We start from the raw sequence: 20,798 nt of genomic DNA on the forward strand, positions 1-20,798 counted from the left end.
CCTCTCTGGACCTCGGTTTCCTCATCTGTAAAACGGATGGAGACATTTAGAGAATCACTGTTTAAACCCAACCCTCCCCTCCTGCCTCTAACATCTGACAGCTACATTTCCCAGCCTTTCCTGCCTGGATATGTGGCCATGTGACTCTCTTCTTGCCAGTGAGGTATAAGCAGGAGGGTCCCAAGGCCTCCTAGGAAGATTTCTAGAAGATGCTGAGCCCCCCACTCCTTGGCCTCTGCCTTTCCCTCTGAGGGAGGAGGTGAAGGCTAGAGCCCTGGCAGCCGCTTTGTGCCATGAAGCAGCCTTGAGGACACAAGCCAGGGATGCTGTGAACTGAGAAAACAAGTCATATTACTGTGGTTGAGTCTGGACCTATCTGTCAGGCAGCAGGCCTGACACCACGTCGCTATCTCTGATCCTTGGGTTCACACTAGTGTGGAGTCCTTCCCCGAGGCCCCTGGCCGGTGGCCCAGCATGCTGCGCATCTCGTGGGTGACCACTTCCCAGTGCCGCCTGCCAGCAGACAGAGTCCGGTGCATGCGGGGTAAAGGCAGGCTGCTCTCCCGGCCTCCCCCCAGGGCTGCAGGTGCTGTAGCAGTGCCCGTGGGTCTGAAGGGGTCCCCAGATTCTGGGAAGGATGAGTAGGGGGTCCGGTGGTGGGTACCCTGCTGGGGCTGAGCCCTGGGGCTGGCCTTGGAGACTTCAGCAGGGCGGACAGGGTCGTCTTCAAAGTGCGGTGGAGACAGTTCATGGAGGCTACGGCGGGTGGCCCGGGCAGCCCGGAGCAGAGTGTGGGTGAGGGCCGCCACCAGCACCAGAGCACCCACTCCGAGGATGGAGGCGGCGGCCGCACCTGTCTCGATCTCAAAGAGCAGCAAGGCATAGATGGACAGTGCTGGGGAAAGAAAGGGCTCTCATTTACTTAGTCACCAAGCGTTTGCTCCCCAAGCCCCGAGAGAGCTCCCCCAAACACAGGGCAGTCACAGAAACCCATACAGCATGACAGGCGCATAGCTTAGCTATCTAATCCTCTCACATTGTCGTCACATCCATTTTACCCCAAAATGGTAAATTTTATGTTATGCGTACTTGACCACAACTGAAGCAACCCGAATCTCAGGCTTCCTGAAGCCCGTGATTAACTTTCAGGGAACCACAGCCCCTCTCCGGCCTTAGTTTGCTGGTTTGAACCAGACGGTTGGTGACCTGACCTTGAGGTCTGATCTGTACTAGTTTTCCGCTGACCTATCCAGCGCCCAGTTGATACCATTCTTTTTGATGAGGACTGGCCTGCACCTTGTAGGACATTTAGCAGCTTCTACCCACTAGATACAGTAGCATTCTCTCCCTTCCCTGTCATGACAAGCAAAAATGTCGCCAGAGGGGCACCCGGGTGGCTCAGTGGTTGAGTGTCTGCCTTTGGCTCAGATCATGATCCCAGGGTCCTGGGGGGGCCTACTTCTCCTCCTACCTATGTCTCTGCCTCTCTCTGTTTCTCTCATGAATAAATAAATAAAATATTTTTTAAAAAGTCTCTAGATATTGCCAAATGTCCCCCAAGTCAGCAGAATCAGTTCTCCTTGAGAACCATTGTCCACTCCCTACCGTCACCCTGAGCACTAAGGTAGGAGCACAGACCCACGGCTCTGGCATCAGTAATGTGCATGGTACTAGGCTTGGCCAATCAGAGCATTGCTTCCCTTGGTTGTAGCGATTGGTGCAGGGATATCACATGACCCAAGCCCAGCCAATCAGAGCCATCCTTGGGACTTTCAACTGGGCTGTGGGTAGGGAGGAACTTTCTTACTGCAGCAGCCAAGGAATTGGCAGAAGAGAAACCCAGAGTGGATGGAAGCCTTCTTGGCACTTGGCTGGTTGTTTTTATGCTTTCTCTGGCTCTGTATTCTTGCCTTTTTTTTTTTTTTTAATATTTTATTTATTTATTCATGAGACACTCGGAGAGAGAGAGGCAGAGGGAGAAGCAGGATCCCTGCAGGGAGTCCCATGCAGGACTGGATCCCCAGACCCCAGGATCATGCCCTGAGCCAAAGGCAGATGTGCAACCTCTGAGCCACCCACCTGGGTGGCTATATTCTTGCTTTTAAGATGCCACACTGCATCATATTTGACATATTAAAGTGAGGCCAAGGACTTTTTTTTTTCTCTAAACATTCTTGAAAAGGTTTTTTTAATTATTCTTTTGGCTCTGGCTAGCAACGAATGGATGATTGGATGATTGGCTTGATGTGCTTGGGAATTCTTGCTGAGTGAGGTCACCTAACCTCAAAAAGAATCTAAATGGGAGCTGAACAAATTCTTAATTTAACACTTAACAAGGCTGACACACTTATCTCTTTTCCCCTCTTTGTGAGTTTTTCTTGTAGATTAGAATGAGGATGTCTTATTCTACAAGTCTCCAACACTTTTTTTTTTTTTTTTTTTGCCAGGCTGTGAAAAGGCTCAAGATTGTAGGCATTGTGTTGAAAGCACTTACAGATACAGCATCTTTCTCTGGGGATACCAGGGGAAGAGGGAAAGTGAGAGGAATTTCTGATTACATTGTTTGAGCACCTAGATCCAGCTGCACCTGAGGACAACCACCCCTGATCTTTACAGATACATGAATCATCCCATCCACTCTCCTTTTAAAAAACTCACAACTGGAGCATTTTATTAAGTCGAACATCAAAAGTTATTCAGAGTTTACTGTACATTATACACCCACATATTCCCTTATGTTCCCATAATGGAATATAGGCTCACGTCTCACAAATAAATAATTTAAATATGTTTCTAAAGTTCTATTTCTCTGTTGCAGGAATAAGAAAAAGACAGTAACAGCAAATCTCTTGTTTTTCATTCAGCTGAATATTTTTTTCTTCCAGTAAAACAGGTTGTTTATAGGAGTGCCAGTGGTCTACGTATGATTCAGCACTGAGTCTGCAGTACCATCAATACATTTTTCAGGATTAGAACAAAATATAAGATGTCAGGTGTCTCTTTAAGGAATCTTGATGATTTGGTTCCTTTTTGGTAAGTGTGGGTGAGAGATGGTGGATTTAAGAAAAGTTATTACAATTTAGGGAAGGAAAGACAGTGCAGTGTGTCCTTCTGTCACCCACGTTATTAGTTTTTCTTCTGCTTCATGTTTTGGGATTTATAACTACATTTCTGGTTTATAAAACATATATACACATGTACATGTATATATATATATTTTTTTTTGAGGGGGCGGTGTTTGGTTTTTGTTTGTTTTGTTTTTGTTTTCCTAAGCTATTCTTGAGCTGGAAGTTTCAACATTGGTAACCAAACAGTTTTTACTAAGACCAACCTGTGAAACACTATCCCTAGAAAACCACCAAGGACTTAAAAGCTTTTGTTCAAACCAAATGTGAGAAACTGAAGAATCAAAAATATTCTGGAGACAGCTACCACTTACGGAACCCACACTGGGTTCCAATAACTGGGGTCAGATGCTGTTCATGGGCTTTCATCAGAATTAACCCAGAATCCCCTCAGCAATTCTAGAAGTCAGGGAAGTATGCATCCCTGCTGTACCGATGAGGGAACTGGGACACAAAGGAAATCTGCCCAAAGTCCCAGAGCAAGAAAGTGTCAGAGCTGAGAGTCTAACACAGGCAGATTGGCTCTGGAGCTGACTTCAGTTATGGGACCACTACCCCTGGCCACCCCAGCCTGGGGCTCTACACCCCACCTTCTATCCCCCAGCACACACCTGCTAAGTAGACGGAGACCCCACAGCAGAAAACACCAAGGGCCACGTGTCTGAGGAGACGGCAGTCATAGAGAAACCAGTCAGACCTGAGAAGGAGGGGCGCAGGAAGAGAACGAGCTCAGGGGGTGGAACTGGTGGGGGAAGGCCAGGGGAGAGGCAGGAGTGGCCCAGCTTTGGGGGACTTGAGATCTATGGGAGGACTCAACCATCCATCCATCCATCGTCTCTCCACCTACCTATTCATTTGTTCTTCCAGGTAAATGTCCACTACTACTTACCATCCACCCATCCCCATTGATATTCAACCACACAGCCATCATCCACTTAGCCAGGCCCTATTAATCCATCCATCCACTTATTTAAATAGCAACCATCCATCCGTCCTTCCATTTGTGATTCACCACCCATCTACCCCATCCATCCATTCATCCTTCACCCATCCATCCATCATCCATCTCCCACTCACCATCCATTGATCCAACCAACTATCCATCTGTCCATTCATCCACCCCTCATTCACCACTCATCCATCCACCATCCATCCCCTCTCTCCTATGACTCATCCATATACATCAGTCCATTCAAATATCCAACATTCATGAGGCAGCTATTATGCACAGACACTTGCTAGGGACCTGACTTCTCATTATTTTATGGACCATAAGCTTATTTGGGAAATGAAGAAACCAGGGTAACTTGTCATCAGACATGATAGAAACAGAGATTCCCAAGAGCTGAGACTGATTGAGGACTTAGTTTTGTTGTAAAGGAGTTTCTCAAGCAGCCCGGGTGGCTCAGCGAGGACTTAGTTTTGAGCCTGGTACTGTGCTAAGCACTTCTCTACTCCTGGAGGTTTAGGAAATGGAGGCTCTGAGAGCTTCCATTATCACTCACCTCCCGCTGGTACAGTGGAAATGGCTTCCTCCCTGGTCTCCCCACCACCTCCCCTCCCGGCCCCTGTTTTCTTGTGTGGCAGCTGGAGGGTGTTATTTCAAACCTGAAGTCAGATCATGCCCCTCCTTGCTCACAACTCTCGGGCAGAGTAAACCCCAAAGTCTTCACCAGAGCACAGGAAGCCCCTACATGCTCCAGTTCCGGATTTCCCTGTTCTTATCTCCTTCATGTCTCCCTCCAGCCACACCAATCACTACCCTCTAACACCCCAAGGTCATTCCTGCCCCAGGGCCTTAGCACGTGCTGTTCCCCCTGCCTGGATCACAAACCTCCAGATCTTCTGCCTCCTTTCCTCCTTCAATTAAGTCTCTGCCCAAGCCTCCACTGATGATCCCATCTCAACGACACCCTATCCTCTTCTACTGCATCACCCATTTTCTTCCTTTCCCAGCATTTATCCTGGGATTGACATTATTGTCTAGTCTCTATTGTCTACCCCAAGAGGGCAGATCTGGATCCGTCTGGTTCCTGCGGTGTATCCTCTACAAGCTATGTTGGGCTCAGCCCCCTGCAGGCACCCAATACATATTTGTCGACTAACAGATGAGTGCATTTCAGCACCCCCTGAGCTGTGGAATGGATACTGCACACTTTAGGTGGGATCAACTCCAGTGGGGGAAGTTCCCATCTGCTGAAATCCATGGAATCCTGGCCCCTGATTCTGGCTCCCCTGCCCCAGCATCCTGGAAGAAAACACTGGGAGGTGGGGCAGCAGCGAGTCCTTGACTCAGGGTAAGTTCCTCTCCATTCCCTGCCCTCTGACACCTGCCTCCCCTGCCCCCTGCCCATGTTCCAGGTGCCTGAGTAAGGAACCCCAACCGGGGGCCAGAGCACAGGATGTGGCTCTACCAGGAGCATGTTCACATCTAGTCCACCTGCTTCCAAAAAGGGAAGCCTAGAGAGATCAGTCTCCCCTTTGTGAGGCTCAGTTACAGAGGGAGGTAGCAACACCAGCAGCCCAGGGACTGGGGGCCCTTCGCTGGGTTAGTCCACAGAACACGAGAAGCACGAGAAGCACAGCGAGCTTAGGGTTCCCTAAGTGAACGTCAACACTGGGGCCAGCCTATCCTGGGTCTTCTCTGACTGCAGTTTCCACCTCTGTAAAATGGGGGTCACTGTAGTCGGTGCACCTGCTGTAAATTTTCAACTACTATAGGATGAAGGGAGGGAGAGATGGTAGAGGGAGTGGGGGATGGAGAGAGGGGAGAAAGGGAGGTCGGGATGGAAGAAAGGGGGAGGGAGAGGGGAGACGGAAAGCTCTCCCCCAACCTGAGGACCCCGAGAGGGGCAGCGGCTCCCCCGGGCTCTCCGGGCCCCCAGCCGGGCCTCGGGGAGGAGGGGACTGTCCTACCTGCCGGGGCCAGGCCCCCGCGCCAGCTCGGCGCCCAGATGGCCGCAGAGCGCGGCGAGCAGAAGGCAGGTGAGGCCCAGCACCAGGGCGAGCGCGGCGAGCGCGGCGGCCAGCGGCAGCAGCGCCCCGGCCTGCGTCCTCGGGCAGCCCGGGGCCGCCGCCCAGCTCGGGGCCCAGCCCGTCGGCGCGCAGCCCCCGAAGCTCCGCGCGGCCCGCCTGCAGCTGGAACAGCAGCTGCGCTCCCAGCGCCGCCAGCACGGCCGCCGGGATGCCCAGCAGGGTCATCGCGGCCAGCACCCGGCCGCCGTACGACCGGGCCATGGGGTCTGCCGGTCGGGGTGGGGGTGGGGCGGTCAAGGAATAAAAGAGATTTTAACCGGGCAGGTGAGTCGGGCGGGCGTCCAGGGCCCCCAGGAGTTCCGAGGGGGGCGGGACTGCACGGGGTATCTGAAAGTTGGGGGGCCGTCGGGGGATTGGCGTGCCGACCGCGGTGGGGATGAGAAAGTGCCTCGAAAACTTGGGACCAAGTCTTTTCTCCTCCTTCTGGGGACCCTGCGGGCGCCTCCTCCCGGCGTCCACGTCCTGGGCGGGCGGGGCCGGCGCGGGGCGGGGCGAGGATGGGACGGAGGTGGCCCCGGGAGCCGCCAGGGCTGGGTGGCCGGATCCAGGGGGCCCCACAAGCCCTAAAACTCATTAAAGCGAGTCCCACACCACCCACTACCCTAAGCACCTGTTTCATTGTTCTTTAAAAAAGGAAGTTTGAGCGAATTTTTAAATAATTCCCTTTGATATTCAGTCTCTTATCTGCGGACCTTGCAATTGGCTGTGATTTCCCCTCAGCTTAACCTTCTTTCAAGGCTTTGCAGAAATGTCGTCTTCTGGGTGAGGCTCTTTGGGGCCCCCGCTTGACCAGGCTCCCCTGTCTTTTGCTGCTGAGCTTTGTTCTTCCCGTGACACGTTTTTGGTTATTATAATTTATTTTTCATTTTTAAAATTGAGGTGAAATTTACATGACATAAAAGAAACCACTCTGAAGTGAACAATCCAGTGGCATTTAGTACATGCATGATGTTGTGCAAACAACATGTCCGTCTAGTTCTGGAATATTTTCATCACCCCAAAAGGAGCCCCTCATCCCCCACCCATTAGCAATCACTCCCCACTCCACCTCCCCCAGCCTTGGCCGCCCTGATCTGCTCTCTGTCTCTAGATTTGCCTGTTCTGGACATTTTACATACATGGAGCCAGGCAGTATGTGATTTTTTGTGTCCAGCTTCTTTCACTGAGCAAAATAATTTTTTGAGGTTCATCCATGTGGTACCGTGTAGCAGTTCTTCATTGCACATAATGGTTGAATAGCACCCCACTGTGTGCATGGACCACATTTAGTTTATCCATTCGTTTGTTGAGGGGCATGTGGGTTTTTCCCCCACCTTTTAGCTGTTGTGAATAGTGCTGCTGTGAACATGCACGCACAAGTATTTCTTTGAGTCCCTGTTTTCATTTCTTTTGCGTTTACACCTAGGAGTGGAATTGCTGGTAACTATACACTTAAGTTCCTGAGGAACCCCAGACTGCTTTTCACAGCAACTGGACCCTTCTACCTTCCCACCAGCAGTGCCCCAGGGTTCCAATTTTTTCATTTCCCTGCCAACACTTGCTGTGTGCTGGTTTTTGGTTACAGCCAACCTACTGGGTGGGAAGTGGTATCTCACCGTGCTTTTGATTTGCATTTCCCGAATGGCTAATGATGCTGAGCATCTTTTCATGTGCTTGTTGGTCATTTGTGTATCTTCTTTGGAGAAATGCTTGTTCAGGTCCTTTGCTTATTTTTGAGTTGGTTGCCTGTCTTCTGTGTACCTGTCCCTCCCTGCTCCTCCCCGCCCCCCAGCACTTTGCATCTCCTGAAGCCCTGCCCGTTGGTTTCTCTGCAGTCCGAGGTCCCCCCACCCCGCCGGGGGTGGGTGTGCTCCGGGACGCCGGGATGTCTGCCTCAAGTGTCCACTGCTGTGTCCCCTTAGCAACTGGGCGGCGCTCTTCAGCACAGAGGCTTCGGCCCGGCATCCCCACGGACGTCCTCGCCGCGGGGGTCAGAACAGCTCCCCGGCGCCGCCCTCCGCCCCGCGCTCCCCCTCGGGCTGGCTCCCGCCCCCCGGGCCGCGTTTGCTCCGGGCCTCCCGGTCCACGCGGTACTTGCAGCGGCGCAGCGGCTCGGTGAGGCTCCGCGGCGCGGGGTCGTCCAGGTCCTCGGGCTGCAGGAAGTTGCGGTCCAGCACCTCGGCCGCCTCCTGCCAGTTGGCGAAGCAGGCGGGGCCCAGGCGCCGGATCTCGTCGGTGGCGTCGCGGCTGAGCACGTCCCCGCCCGGCTTGAGCACCACGACGGCCGGCAGGCGCTCCACCGAGAACCGGCGCCCGAGGTCCCTGCGGGGCGGGCGGGTCAGTCCGGGGAAGCCCGTCCCTGATCCCGAGCTGGGGAGCTGCACATCCCTCCTCCCAGCACTTACTGAGCGCCTTCTGCGTGCCCCGTGTACACTGGGGGCGCGCAGGGACCAGGCCAGGCCAGGACGCGGTGGCCTCTGCACTGTCTCCAATACCTTAGACACACGGCTACTTCACTTCTATTCTATTCTATTCTATTCTATTCTATTCTATTCTATTCTATTCTCACAACATGCATTATATGGGACATACTTATACTAAAAACGTATATTGAAAAATTATTCATTGTTCATTGGAAATTTGTTTTGAACTGGACCTCCTGGGACGCCTGGGTGGCTCAGCGGTTGAGCGTCTGCCTTTGGCTCAGGGCGTGATCCTGGGATCCGGGATTGAGTCCCCCATTCTTCTTGCAGGGAACCTGCTTTTCTCTCTGCCTGTTTCTCTCTCTCTCTCTCTCTCTCTCTCTCTCTCTCAGGAACAAAATAAATCTTAAAAAACGTTAACTGGGCATCCTGTATTTTATTTGGGAACAGTGGAGGGGGTGGGGATTCGCTCACTGTCCAGACACCTAGCCCTAGTGAATGCTTTGTTGAGAGGACCCTGCCACAAATGAGGTCAGCAGGTCTGAGTTTGGCTATGATGCCCTCACAGCTGCCATTTCTGCCCTGGGAAGGGAAATGTTGCCAGTTTACAGGAAAGATTCCCCCTCAGTCTCAGAGAAGGCAGTAGGAGTGAGCCAATAATGCCCAAATGATGATAATGTTGGGTGGAGAATGAAAGTCTCTAGAAATTTCCAACTTGTGGAGCAGAATTAATGAAATCAGTGAAGTGTCAGAATGTCTATGGCTCAGTGCAGACTCCACGTGTGTGGAGATAAAGCAAATATGGCAAAATGTTAACGATTGCTGTGGGTTTCATTATACGCTTCTTCCAAATTTTGGTGTCTTCGAAATTTTTCATAGTGAAAAGTTGGAGTTTTATAAAGAAGGAAAGCTGGGTTTGCCTGGCTGGCTCAGTCGGAGGAGCATGTGTATCTCAGGGTTGTGGGTTTGAGTCCCACGTTGGGTGTAGAGTATACTTTAAAAAATAAATAAAAAGAAGGGAAGCCTTATTGCAGAAAGGGGAAGGTTCTAAGATAGCCACAAACTGTAGCATTGTTTATTGGGCAGCTGAGTGCAAAGCATGAATCCAGCCACCGCTCTCAGCTCTAAGGCCCTCCCTGGCTCCCAGCGACTCTGAGGATCACATCCACCCCAGTTAGCATGGAGTTTGTGGCACTGCTCCACACAATGGCTGCAGACCTCTCACATCTGTTATTACTTACAGTTCCCTGAACTGGCTGTTATTTCTCTGATGGCCTCCCAGCCTTTATCTGGGCTGTGCCTTCTGCCTGGAAACCCTTCCCTCTCCTTACTCTTTCCTATTCTCCCTGGACTTGGGGTCTCTCTTTAAAGCCACTTTCTCAGGGAAGCATCCCCTGACCCCAAACCTCAGCAAGGTCTCCCCATTATATTCCCATATGGCATCCTCCCTTTGTCCTTTGGAACATAACTACAGTTTTTTATTATGTATTTATTTGAGTCTTTGTGTCATGTCTGTCTCCTCAGCTAGGTTGCAAGCTCCTTGGGAGCTAAATAGAAATGGGCACAGCCACCCCCCCGCCCCGTGGCCCCCTTCCCACTCCGACTCTGTGCACACTGGCACACAGAATGTGCTCATCAATTCCAGGTGGAACAGAGGCAACAATAAACACATACTTCACTTTCTGCAGAAATAGCTCCTCCTCCAGGAAGCCCTCCCTGACCTCTTCTCCCACCTCACCTCCTCAGGTCATCCTCAAAGGGCAGGAAGAGCCACTTCTTCGGCATGTCCCTGAGGAACAGATCCTGCTGCTCCTCTGTGGGGTCCTGGGACACGTACACCAGAGCCAGCTGGGCTGCCCGCAGCACATAGAACTCATCTGTGAGCCTCACAAAGAAATCCCTGAGGATAGGCGCGAAGGCTTGGCACTGTGGGCACGACCCAGCGCCAAAGAACAGCAGCACCAGCCGGTTCTCCAGCCTGCGGCTGAGCTCGGCCTCCGTGTCCAGCTCGTCCTGGTCACTGTTGTTGCGAATCAGGACGCGGCCAGAGAACAAGGAGGCCATGGCAGCCCTGGCTAGGAGCTGGGGACACGGCAGACGGATTTTGCGTGGTCCTGAGCCTGCTGGCCGGCTGCTGGTCCAGGATTAGGTATCTTTAGGAGGCCAACTTAGCACCTCACTAATCTGCCTAAACCTCGACCTGATTCTGTGTTGCCTCCGAGGGCAGAGGCAGGCCACCTGTGGGTCCTTCTCTGGAGACAGCTAGAAATCCATTAAGAAAATGCACAGGGGGACACCTGGGTGGCTCAGTGGTTGAGTGTCTGGTCGTGATCCCGGGATCCTGGGATCGAGTTCCCCATCGGGCTCCCTACAGGGAGCCTGCTTCTCCCTCTGCCTGTGTCTCTGCCTCTCTCTCTGCCTCTCTCATGAATAAATAAATCAAATCTTGAAAAAGAAAAGAAAAAAGAAAAGAAAATGCATAGGACTGTAAAGGAAAACAGTCATCCTGACATATGGGTGTGAAAATATTTTAAGTTGTAATGCCAAATATATGTGCTTCTCCACAAATTGAGCACATTAAGTAATCCGATTCACCAGGGCTCTGCAAATGATCGTGATTTCTATTGTGATAAATGATGTTTTGAGGTGTCTACCTGCAATGGCCAGGATGTGATATGGAATTATCTTTGATTTCCACGGGAGACAGGGCTGGCTGATACCTGCTATGACAGGACATGAAAAGATATGCCACATTCCAGTTAGAAGCCTAAAAATGAATGATAGGAAACCTGTTCATATGGAGGGGGGAGGCCAGGAGGGGGAGCTCTCACCAAACACTCGATGTCAATGACAGGAAGGCAGGTCAATTTCAGATCTTTGAAAAATAGAAGAATCTACAGGAAAGAATGATCAATTACAGTTCCCAACAGGAAAAGGTGAAGATTGCATCTCCTGCAATAAGTCAACGACCCCTGCAACTCAGCCAATTAACTGTCATCACCCTGAACTCCTGCTTTTCTCCAATGGACTGTCCTTCAAAACAACCCCTCCCAGCTTCCTCCCTTCTTTTCCATAAAATAATGTTTATCTTATTTGTTGAAATAGCCTCTGACTTTTTATATACTTTGCTTCTCCTGAATCACAATTCTCTATTATTCCCAAATGATCCCATTTTTGCTAGTAAACTTACTTTATTTTTAAGGTCAATAGAAGTTAATGAAAAGAAATACGTTTTTTTTCCCCTTCACCCTCTTGAATTAAGTTGGGACAGCTCACCTTAAGATCCCTTGGTGGGGGTGCCTGGGTGGCTCAGTCAGTTAAGTGTCTGCCTCCAGCTCAGGTCAGGACCCCAGGGTCCTGGGATCAAGCCCCGCATCAGGCTCCCTGTTCCATGTAGAGCCTGCTTCTCCCTCACCTTCTGCCCTTCTCCTGCTCATTCTCTCTCTCTCAGATAAATAAATAAAATCTAAAAAAAAAAAAATCTCTTGGTGTGTAAGGTTGAAAATCATGGCCCCCTCCCATCAAGAGACGGAAACTAGTTCCCCTCTCCTTGAATCTGGGTTGGCTTCATGACTTGTTTTGACCAACAAAATGTGGTGGGAGGTTTGGAAGATGAGTCTTACCCTTGCTTCCTATTTTCATTCTCTTGGAAGGCTGCCTCCAGATGCCCCATGTAAGGAAGCTGATCAACTCAGGGGTTGACAAAGCTTTTCTATAGAGGGCTAGGTAGTGGGATCCCTGAGTGGTGCAGCGGTTTGGTGCCTGCCTTTGGCCCAGAGCGTGATCCTGGAGACCTGGGATCGAGTCCACGTTGGGCTCCCGGTGCATGGAGCCTGCTTCTCCCTCTGCCTGTGTCTTTGCCTCTCTCTGTGTGTGACTATCATAAATAAAAATTTTTAAAAAAAAAGGGCTAGGCAGTTAATACTTTTGGCTTTGTGGGCCATAGAGTCTCTGTTGCAATTTCGAATTCTGCTACTGTTGTGCAAAAGCGCCTCTAGACAATATGCAAATGAATTTATGTGTCTGGGTTCCAATAAAACTCTATTTACAGATGCTGAAGTTTGAATTTCATAGAGTTTTTACTTGTCATGAAATATTAGTCTTTCGATTTTCCTTGACTATTCCAAAACTATTGGAATAAAAAAACTATATAATATATATAAAAGTAAATAATAAATAAATAAATAAATTAATTAATTAAAAATAAAATATATAAAAACTATTCTCAGCTTGTGGATAGCCAGATTTGGCCTGTGAGTTGTGGCTTGCAGACTCCTGTTTTAGCCTATTGGATAAGGGGCTACGCAGAGGTGTTCACCTTAAAACAGTCAATTATTTTACCAACAAAAATGGGCTTGTTCAGGAATAGCAGAGAATTGCAATTTGGGACAAGCAAACTATGGCAAAAACCATAGGAATGTCCAATAAACAAAGGATAGGATTTTATGGAGAAAGAGGAAGTTGGGAAGGGTTGTTTTGAAGGGAAGTGAAGGGAAGTCCATTGGAGAAAAGCTGATGATGGTTTCTCATTGGCCGAGTTGCTTGGGCAGTTTCTTTCTTTCTTTCTTTCTTTCTTTCTTTCTTTCTTTCTTTCTTTCTTTCTTTCTTTCTTTCTTCTTTCTTTCTTTCTTCTTTCTTTTTTTTTCTTTCTTTCTTTCTTTCTTTCTTCTTGCTTTCTTTCTTTCTTCTTTCTTTCTTCCTTCCTTCCTTCCTTCCTTCCTTCTTCAAGATTTCATTTATTTATTTGAGAGAGGCAGAGACAGGCAGAGGGAGAAGCAGGCTCCATGCAGGGAGCCCCATGTGGGACCTGATCCCAGGACTCCAGGATCATGCCCTGGGCAGAAGGCAGATGCTCAACCGCTGAGCCACCCAGGCTTCCCGGGTAGTCAGTTTCTTATAGGAGATGTAATGTCCAGGGTTTCCTCTTGGGGCCTATGAACCATAATTCCTTCCTGTTGGTTCTTCTGTTTAGGGTCTGTAATTGACATTTTTTCCTGTAATTGAAGTGAGGTGGGACTGGCATGAGAGCTCCCCCTTCTGGCCTCCAACTGCATTTCAGTGAGGTTTCCCTTTATTAATTTTCAGAGATGAACTAGACGCTCAGTGGATAACCAGCACCAATTGGTACATATGTGATCTTTTAGTCTAGCCTCTGGCAGATTGTAGCAGATTGGCTGAGCCAACTGAGTCCAGCAGAGGGACTGCCCAGGCAACTGAGGGGGTCTCAAGAAATAGTCGATCCCTATGGTATGAAGCCACTCCAATTTGGGGTGATTTATTACACAGCAATAGCTAGCTAGTACACCAGGTCTAGAGGATTTTTCAAGGCCTAGGGAACATGAGAGACTCTGAAAGAAACTTGGTATGGCTTAGTATGGGTTAGTGTGGCTTTAAACAATAAAAAGGGACAGAGTGCCCAGGTGGCTCAGTCAGTTAGGCCTCCAACTCTTGATTTCGGTTCAGGTTATGATCTCAGTCTTGTGAGATTGAGTCCCACGTTGAGGATTCTCCCTCTCTCTTCCTCTTGGGGTTCTCTCTCTCTCTGCGCCTCCTGGTCGTGCATGCATGCTCTCTCTAAATAAATAAATAAATAAATAAATAAATAAGCAAATAGAGGAACGTTGCAGAATCCTTATTCTCAAGATTTTTTTTAAAGATTTTATTTATTTATTCAAGACACACAGAGAGAGAGAGAGAGGCAGAGACACAGGCAGAGGGAGAAACAGGACCCATGCAGGGAGCCCGACGTGGGACTCGATCCCAGGTCTCCAGGATCATACCCCAGGCTGAAGGCAGTGCTAAACTGCTGAGCCATCGGGGCTGCCCTATTCTCAAGATTTGATTCATGTTGTCAAGGCTTTGTGAATGTGCTCATTCCTAATGTGTCCTCGTTACATTCAGTTTAGGAACAATTTCCCAGTCAGATTTTCCTCACTCTACCAGAACCCCAGGAAGTCCTGTCGTCTTGTGAATAGCAAGATGCACGAAGATCAAAATGATCTCAATAACTGAGAACTTTTCTCTAATCTTTATGAGGTGCCAGGCTCCTGTTCTCAGAACAGCCTTATTAGGATTATGCATTTTTATTCCATTTTACAGGTGAAGCATAGAGTCTCAAGAAAACTGATTTTCACAGCCCAGCGAATGACGTGTGTGGGGCTTTGGAGCCAAGTCCAACTTGACTGGGGCTTTTGTTTATCTCAGCATTTCCAAATTGCAGCACCTTTGACATATAAGGCTAGCTCATTGCTTGTGGTGGGGGCTATCCTGTGGTGTAGGATGTTTAGCAGCAATACGGGGCCTTGATCCACTAGATGCCAGCAGCACCCCTCTTCCAGTTGTGACAAATAAAAATGCCTCCAGACGTTGCCCGTTGCCTGGTATCCCCAGGGGGCAGTTGAAAACTGCTTTAGGGACGCCTGGGTGGTTCAGCGGTTGGGAAGCTTCCTTCTGCTCAGGTTGTGATCCTGGGATTGGGTCCTGGGTCAGGCTCCTGCAAGGACCCTACTTCTCCCTCTGTCTGTCTCTGCCTCTCTCTCTCTCTCTGTGTCTCTCATGAATACATGAATAAATCTTAAAAAAACAAAACAAAACAAAACAAAACAAACAACAACAACAACAACACTACTGCTTTAATCCCTTATTCTGTTGTAGTGGGTTGAGTGGTGGCCCCCAGAGAGATGTGTCCAAGCCCTAAACCCAGAACCTGTGACTCTGACCTTATTTGGAAAAAGGGTGTTTGCAGATGTAATTAAGAATCTCAAGATGAGATCATCCTGGATTACCTAGGTAGGCCTTACATACAATGACAAGTGACCTTATAAGAGACAGAAGAGGAGACAGATACAGGGAGAACACCATGTGGATGGACATGGAGGTATAGGTTGGAGTGATGTGGCCACAGCCAAGGAGCATGTGGATCTTCCCCTAGAATTTCCAGAGGGAATGTAGCTGCTGACACTTTGATTTTGGACTTCTGGCCTCCAGAACTGTGAGAGAATAAATTTCTGTTGTTTTAAGCCACCTGGCTTATGGTACTGTTATAGCAGCCACAAGAAACTCATCTCCTACTTGTGGTGGGCACATGAACTTGGCAGAGAGAAATTGTTCACTCCCACTTGGTGCTCATGTTCTATTTATAGTGAAACCCCCAAGCTGTGATCTTTCAGTATTTTTTTTTAAAGATTTTATTTATTTATTTGTTAATGAGAGACATAGAAAGAGAGGCAGAGACATAGGAAGAGGGAGAAGCAGGCTCCATGCAGGAAGCCTGACTCAGGACTCGAGCCCAGGACCCTGGGATCATGCCCTGAGCCAAAGGCAGATGCTCAACCATTGAGCCACTGAAGCATTCCCAGTATTTTACTTTTAAAGTATGCTTCATTTTTCTCCTTTCGGGAAGTCCTAAGAACTCGCTTTGCTGTGGCCTGCAGGCCCCTGTGGTCACCCTGGGTCAGGGGAGATGTACGTCTGGCTGTGCCTCTACACCTAGTGTGTGCCTGGCCCATTCATTCTGCAGATGCAAAGCCCCTTGTCAACTGTGGTGCAGTGGTGATCAAGAAATATTTGATGCACAGTGCTCCAGGAGGCGGGCAGTATCACCCAGAGGGCAACCAAAGCACAGATGTGGGAGGCAGCCAGCCTGAAGCCACCAGGTGGAAGATAGAACCTCAGTCTGCTCTCTCTCCCCCATGTCTAGGCCTCCGTTTTCATTTCTGTGAAATGGGCATAAGACAGTACTTCATTTGGAAAACCAGGGGAAAGTTGTATTTCAGAATTGGGAGTTTTTTGTTTCTTAAGAAAGTAACTGAGGGTGAAAGATGCTATACACCGTGTGATGCCCCTGGGAGTCTAGGGACAGCCCTTAAGCAAAGGCATAAATAAGGGATAAACAAGGATACAAAGAGATAGTTGACCCCTGAAAGCAGACTGGGTCAGCGCAGGGGAAGGTGGTTCCTCTGTCACCCAAACCTGGGTTCTCCTATTGGTGAATATCCAGCCAGAAGACAATCAAGCCAAAGAGGGGGGAAAAGGAAGGGTTTTACTTGCAACAAGTAGGGAGACAACTGAGGATATTTTCCAAAATAGTGTCCCCTCCCTACCCCATACAACAAAATTGGAGAAGTTTTATACTAGGGGTGCATGCACAAAACTTCCCCATGAAGGGACTTGGCAAAGGAGAGATCAGTAAAGAACTGGAGCAAAAGTCATTAGTGTTTGAGTGCTCAAAGGGGTTTAAATCCTGCAAAGACTCAAGACTGTGTGTGCTGTCGACCTTTACTTCTGAAACAGCACTGGGAGCTTTACCACCAATTCCTTGTCTCTGATATGGTTAGGCTCTCCCCTGGCCTGGTAGTGGCTGTTAGTTTTCACATTCTTTTGCTTCTTTATTTTATTTTTTAAAGATTTTTATTTATTTATTTGAGAGAGAGAGAGAGAGAGCAAGAGCATGCACATGCACCAGTGGGGCAGAGGGCGAAGCCGACTTGCTGCTGAGCAGGGAGCCCGACACAGGACTTGATCCCAGGACCCTGAGATCAGGACCCGAGCTGAAGGCAAACACTTATCCCACTGAGCCACTCACATGCCCTCTTTTGTTTCTTTAAAACCATTAACTACTGAAGTCTACTTTTCCTGCAATTTTAACAAATCTCAGGAAGTTCTGCAAGAAATGTTCTTGGGGGATCCCGGGGTGGCGCAGCGGTTTGGCACCTGCCTTTGGCCCAGGGCGCGATCCTGGAGACCCAGGATCGAATCCCACATCAAGCTCCCGGTGCATGGAGCCTGCTTCCCCCTCTGCCTATGTCTCTGCCTCTCTCTCTCTCTCTCTGTGACTATCATAAATAAATAAAAATTAAAAAAAAAAAAAAAGAAATGTTCTTGGGTATTTAGTGCCCATCAAGTATAGATCACAAAGTAGTTGGGAACCTAAGATGACTTCTCTTACATTAAGAAAGCAATATCTTGTCTTTCTTTTTTCAGGAACCCCTCACCCTGTCTACACCTATACCTGGCGTTCTGGCACCACCTGAAGAAAAAAAGTTGGATTTCCAGAGCCTTTGAATTTGGAAATTCAGATTGAGGACCTCCAGGAGCTGTGGATAGAGCTGGAAGAGATTTATTGTCACAGGCACTACTATTTTTTTTAAAGATTACATTTATTTACTCATGAGAGACACAGAGAGAGGCAGAGACACAGACAAAGGGACAAGCAGGATCCACGTCGGGAGCCTGATACGGGACTTGATCCCAGGATCGTGACCTGAGCCGAAGGCAGATGCTCAACCACTGAGCCATCCAAGGTGTCCCTGCCATGGGCACTATTTATTGAGTGTTCCCCTGGAGTGATCCCATCAGCCCAAGGGGGATCGGGAGGCACCAACAGTGAGGTGCCAGTAAACTTGTTAAGATGGAGAAGAAAGAAAGGGGGAGGGGAGGAGGAGAAGAAAGGGAGCAGAAGAAGAAAGAGCAAGGGGATGAAGGAGAGGAGGAGGGAAAGCAGGAGGGCAGGGGGAGGGGTGGGGAGGAAGTGAGAGCAGAAGAGGAGAAGGAAGTAGGCTGAGAAGGAGCAAAGACTTGGGAGAGTGGAGGAGAGGGGGAGGGCAGGAAGTGGGGAAGAAGGGAGGAGTCAGGGCAGAGGGTGGAGGGGGAGAAGAAGCTTAGGGAAGAAGAAAAGGGGAGGAGGACTGGAAGGTGGGACAGCAAGCCTCCAGCCCACATTTGTGAATGAGTGAATCTCAACTCCAGCTAGTGTGACAGCTCCAGTCCTCAGTTCCTTTACCTGTAAAATGGGGAGAGCACAACAGTGCTACCTGGCAGGATAAGAGTGCAGCTGGAGTTACTGGTCCTTGCTGACTCTGCTGAGCCACTGCCAAGAAAGTAGCCGACCAGTGGCTGGCTCTGGGCCTGTCCTCCTGATCTGCCTCCTTGCCCCCCAGTCCACCCACTCTTGGTTAACTGCAAGGACCAATGGTAGCATGTGGGAGGGGTGGGAGCCTGCCCAGCCCTGTCCTCTAAATGGTGCTGGAAGCAGGCCCTGGCCGCCTCCCAAGGAGAGCGCAGAGAAGGTCGGCCAAAGCAAGGCAGAAAACAAGTTGGGGTGGGGTGGGCAGGGGGGCAAAGGAGGGGGAGCTTGGAGGGAGGGATCCAAGGCAGTGGCCTGCATGGGCACAGCACCGGCAGAGCAGGGCGCAGGCGTCTGCAGGAAGAGCGGTTCTGGAGGGCCCACGTCTCAGGCTAGGTTTGGAATCCTGCGTCTTGGCCTCACCGTCCCTGCCTGAGCTTCTGGGAACCCGTGAGCAAGCAGCCCAAGACTGAGGGTCTGTGAGCCGCTCGCTCCAGGTCAGTCAGGGACCAGGTGGTGGGCAGCCAGGCCGGACTGGCCCGTGCCTGATCAGAAGGGCTTCTGGGTCTCGGCGGGCATTTGGGACGGAGGGTGTGGGAGGGTGGGGACCTGGTATGTGTAGATTTTGCCCTCCCTGGGCTCCTGGGAGGTTACCCCAGGACAAGATTAACCGACAAGATTTTGCGGTATGGATTTGGGATTGGTTGGGTCCTTGAAATGTTATCATTAATAAAACAGATGGGGGTTGGATTTAGCACCTTCTGGGGCCCCTAGCTGTGAGTTTAGCGCTCCCCGGGTTCCTGCGTGCCTATTTAAGACCCAAGAGGCACTGGTGCCTGGATTTAGAACAAACGGGGCAGGAATCCAGGACAGACAGGCCTGGGTGTGAACCGGGACTTTCTGGTCCCGCGGGCTAGGAATCCTTCAGCCATCTGGGGCTCAGGCTGGAGCCACGCCCCCGGCCGCGGGCGCACGTGCTTTCGGAACGGCGCGCGGGGGCGGGGGGAGCGGCTTGGGTGTCCCGAAGACCGCGGCCGCGCTCCCCGGGCCGTTCTAGCCCCTGGGTCTCGTTGGCCGTCGTCTCTCTGGCCCGGGGCCCCTCTCTATGGTCGTGGCCTCCGGAAAGGGGGACCTCGGCTAAGCGGCTGAGGCGCTTTGAGCTAGACAGGTCGGAGGAGGGCCTTGGGGCGGGCCTGGGCTGGCCGATGGGGAGGGGCCTGGGGCTCGAGGTGCGCCCGAGTGAGGCCCGGAGGGTGACGATTGGGCCCAAGCCTGAGGGCGGGGCCAGTGGCCAGGGGTGGAACCTGGGCCTGGGATTGGGGGCGGGCCAAGCCCGGGACTAGGGGAGGGGCCTAGTTGGGAGTGGGCGGGGCTTGCGGTTGTGGGCGGGGCCAAGGGCAACCTGGGGGCGGGGCCCAGTGAGTGGCGGAGTGAGGTTAGAAGCGGGACCTGGAGGAAAGCGGGACCTGCGGAGAGGCTTGGGGACGGGGGTGGATCCTGTAACCGAGGACGGAGGCTAGGTCAAGGCAAGGGCTGGTCACGTGACTGGGAAGGACCTGTGTCTGTGTGGAGCCCATGAGTAGGGCCAACTTGGGTTCAGAGTCCTGCCGCTAGGTCAAGACACGGGGTAGGGCTTGACCGGGACTGACGGGGTCGAAGAGCTGCGTCTGAGGGCATGGCCTGGACTAATACTTGGTAAAGAAGCCTGAGCCGGGCTAAGAACAAGGCCTGTGCCCAACATAGGACGGGGCGGAGCCCTGATCCGGGGGCGGGGTCTGTCCTGGACCGGGCCAATTCCAGGCGCGGGGGCGGGGCCTGCGCCTGGAGGCGGAGCTCACTCTGGGGGCGGAGCCAGCTGACCGTGGGGGCGGGGCCCAGCGGCCCGCGGCCTCAGCGCTCTCCGCCTCCGCAGGATGCGGGCTCCCGGTGCAGGCTCGGCCTCCGTGGTCTCGCTCGTCCTGCTGTGGCTGCTGGGGCTTCCGTGGAGCTGGAGCGCGGCGGCGGCACTCGGCGTGTACGTGGGCGGTGGCGGCTGGCGTTTCCTGCGCATCGTCTGCAAGACAGCAAGGCGGGACCTCTTGTGAGTGCAGTCGGCGCCTGGGCCCCCGGCCGGCTGCGCGACTTGGGGGTGGTCAGAGGTGGAATTGGGGGGTCCTGAGGGCTTGGGGAGACAGGTTTTGGAGACTGGGGGCGAGGCTTAGGTGAGATTGGGGCTGCGAGCGGGGCCGGGGCCCGAAAGAGTGACAGGTTGGGGGTCTCTGAGGGGAACCGCAGGGGACAGCTTGAGGGTTTCTGGAGGGAGATGAATAGATTTCGAGATTCTAGAGGCTGTTTGGGAGACCTTAGGGAGCTGGAAGGTAACTTGGGGATCTTTGGGCAGCTGGTAGGGGG

At 51.2% G+C, this 20,798-nt stretch overlaps 3 protein-coding genes across 3 annotated transcripts in view; 1 reads left to right on the forward strand and 2 right to left on the reverse strand.

Annotated features, from left to right (window-relative positions):
* Positions 1-425: 425 nt before the first annotated feature.
* Positions 426-6,362, reverse strand: TMEM221 (transmembrane protein 221). The gene is given in 4 exon segments (XM_041761227.1): positions 426-895; positions 3,737-3,822; positions 6,042-6,172; positions 6,174-6,362. Coding segments are annotated over 4 exon segments (876 nt in total).
* Positions 6,363-8,131: 1,769 nt separating this feature from the next.
* On the reverse strand, positions 8,132-10,627 carry NXNL1 (nucleoredoxin like 1). Its single transcript, XM_041762395.1, has 2 exons — positions 10,302-10,627; positions 8,132-8,462 (listed from the first exon to the last, which is right to left on the reverse strand). The coding sequence occupies exons 1-2, from the start codon at positions 10,625-10,627 to the stop codon at positions 8,132-8,134; spliced, it is 657 nt and encodes a 218-aa protein (XP_041618329.1).
* Positions 10,628-18,632: 8,005 nt separating this feature from the next.
* Positions 18,633-20,798, forward strand: part of SLC27A1 (solute carrier family 27 member 1) — a 29,542-nt gene continuing 27,376 nt past the window's right edge. Inside the window, exons 1-2 of the mRNA XM_041762038.1 lie at positions 18,633-18,904; positions 20,320-20,487. Of these exons, the coding sequence (XP_041617972.1) occupies positions 20,321-20,487 (167 nt within the window). The 5' untranslated portion in view covers positions 18,633-18,904; position 20,320. The remainder of the gene's footprint in view (positions 18,905-20,319; positions 20,488-20,798) is intronic.

The sequence above is a fragment of the Vulpes lagopus genome, chromosome 7 (genome assembly GCF_018345385.1).
Source record: "Vulpes lagopus strain Blue_001 chromosome 7, ASM1834538v1, whole genome shotgun sequence".
Classification (NCBI taxonomy): Eukaryota; Metazoa; Chordata; class Mammalia; order Carnivora; family Canidae; genus Vulpes; species Vulpes lagopus.

What these genes read in the sequence shown, in the direction of transcription:
- NXNL1 (XM_041762395.1), bottom strand. Translation starts at nt 10,627, where the DNA reads ATGGCCTCCTTGTTCTCTGGCCGCGTCCTGATTCGCAACAACAGTGAC. An exon ending in TTTGAGGATGACCTGAGGAG is followed by an intron (nt 8,463 to 10,301) that starts GTGAGGTGGGAG and finishes CCCGCCCCGCAG; the next exon opens with GGACCTCGGGCGCCGGTTCT.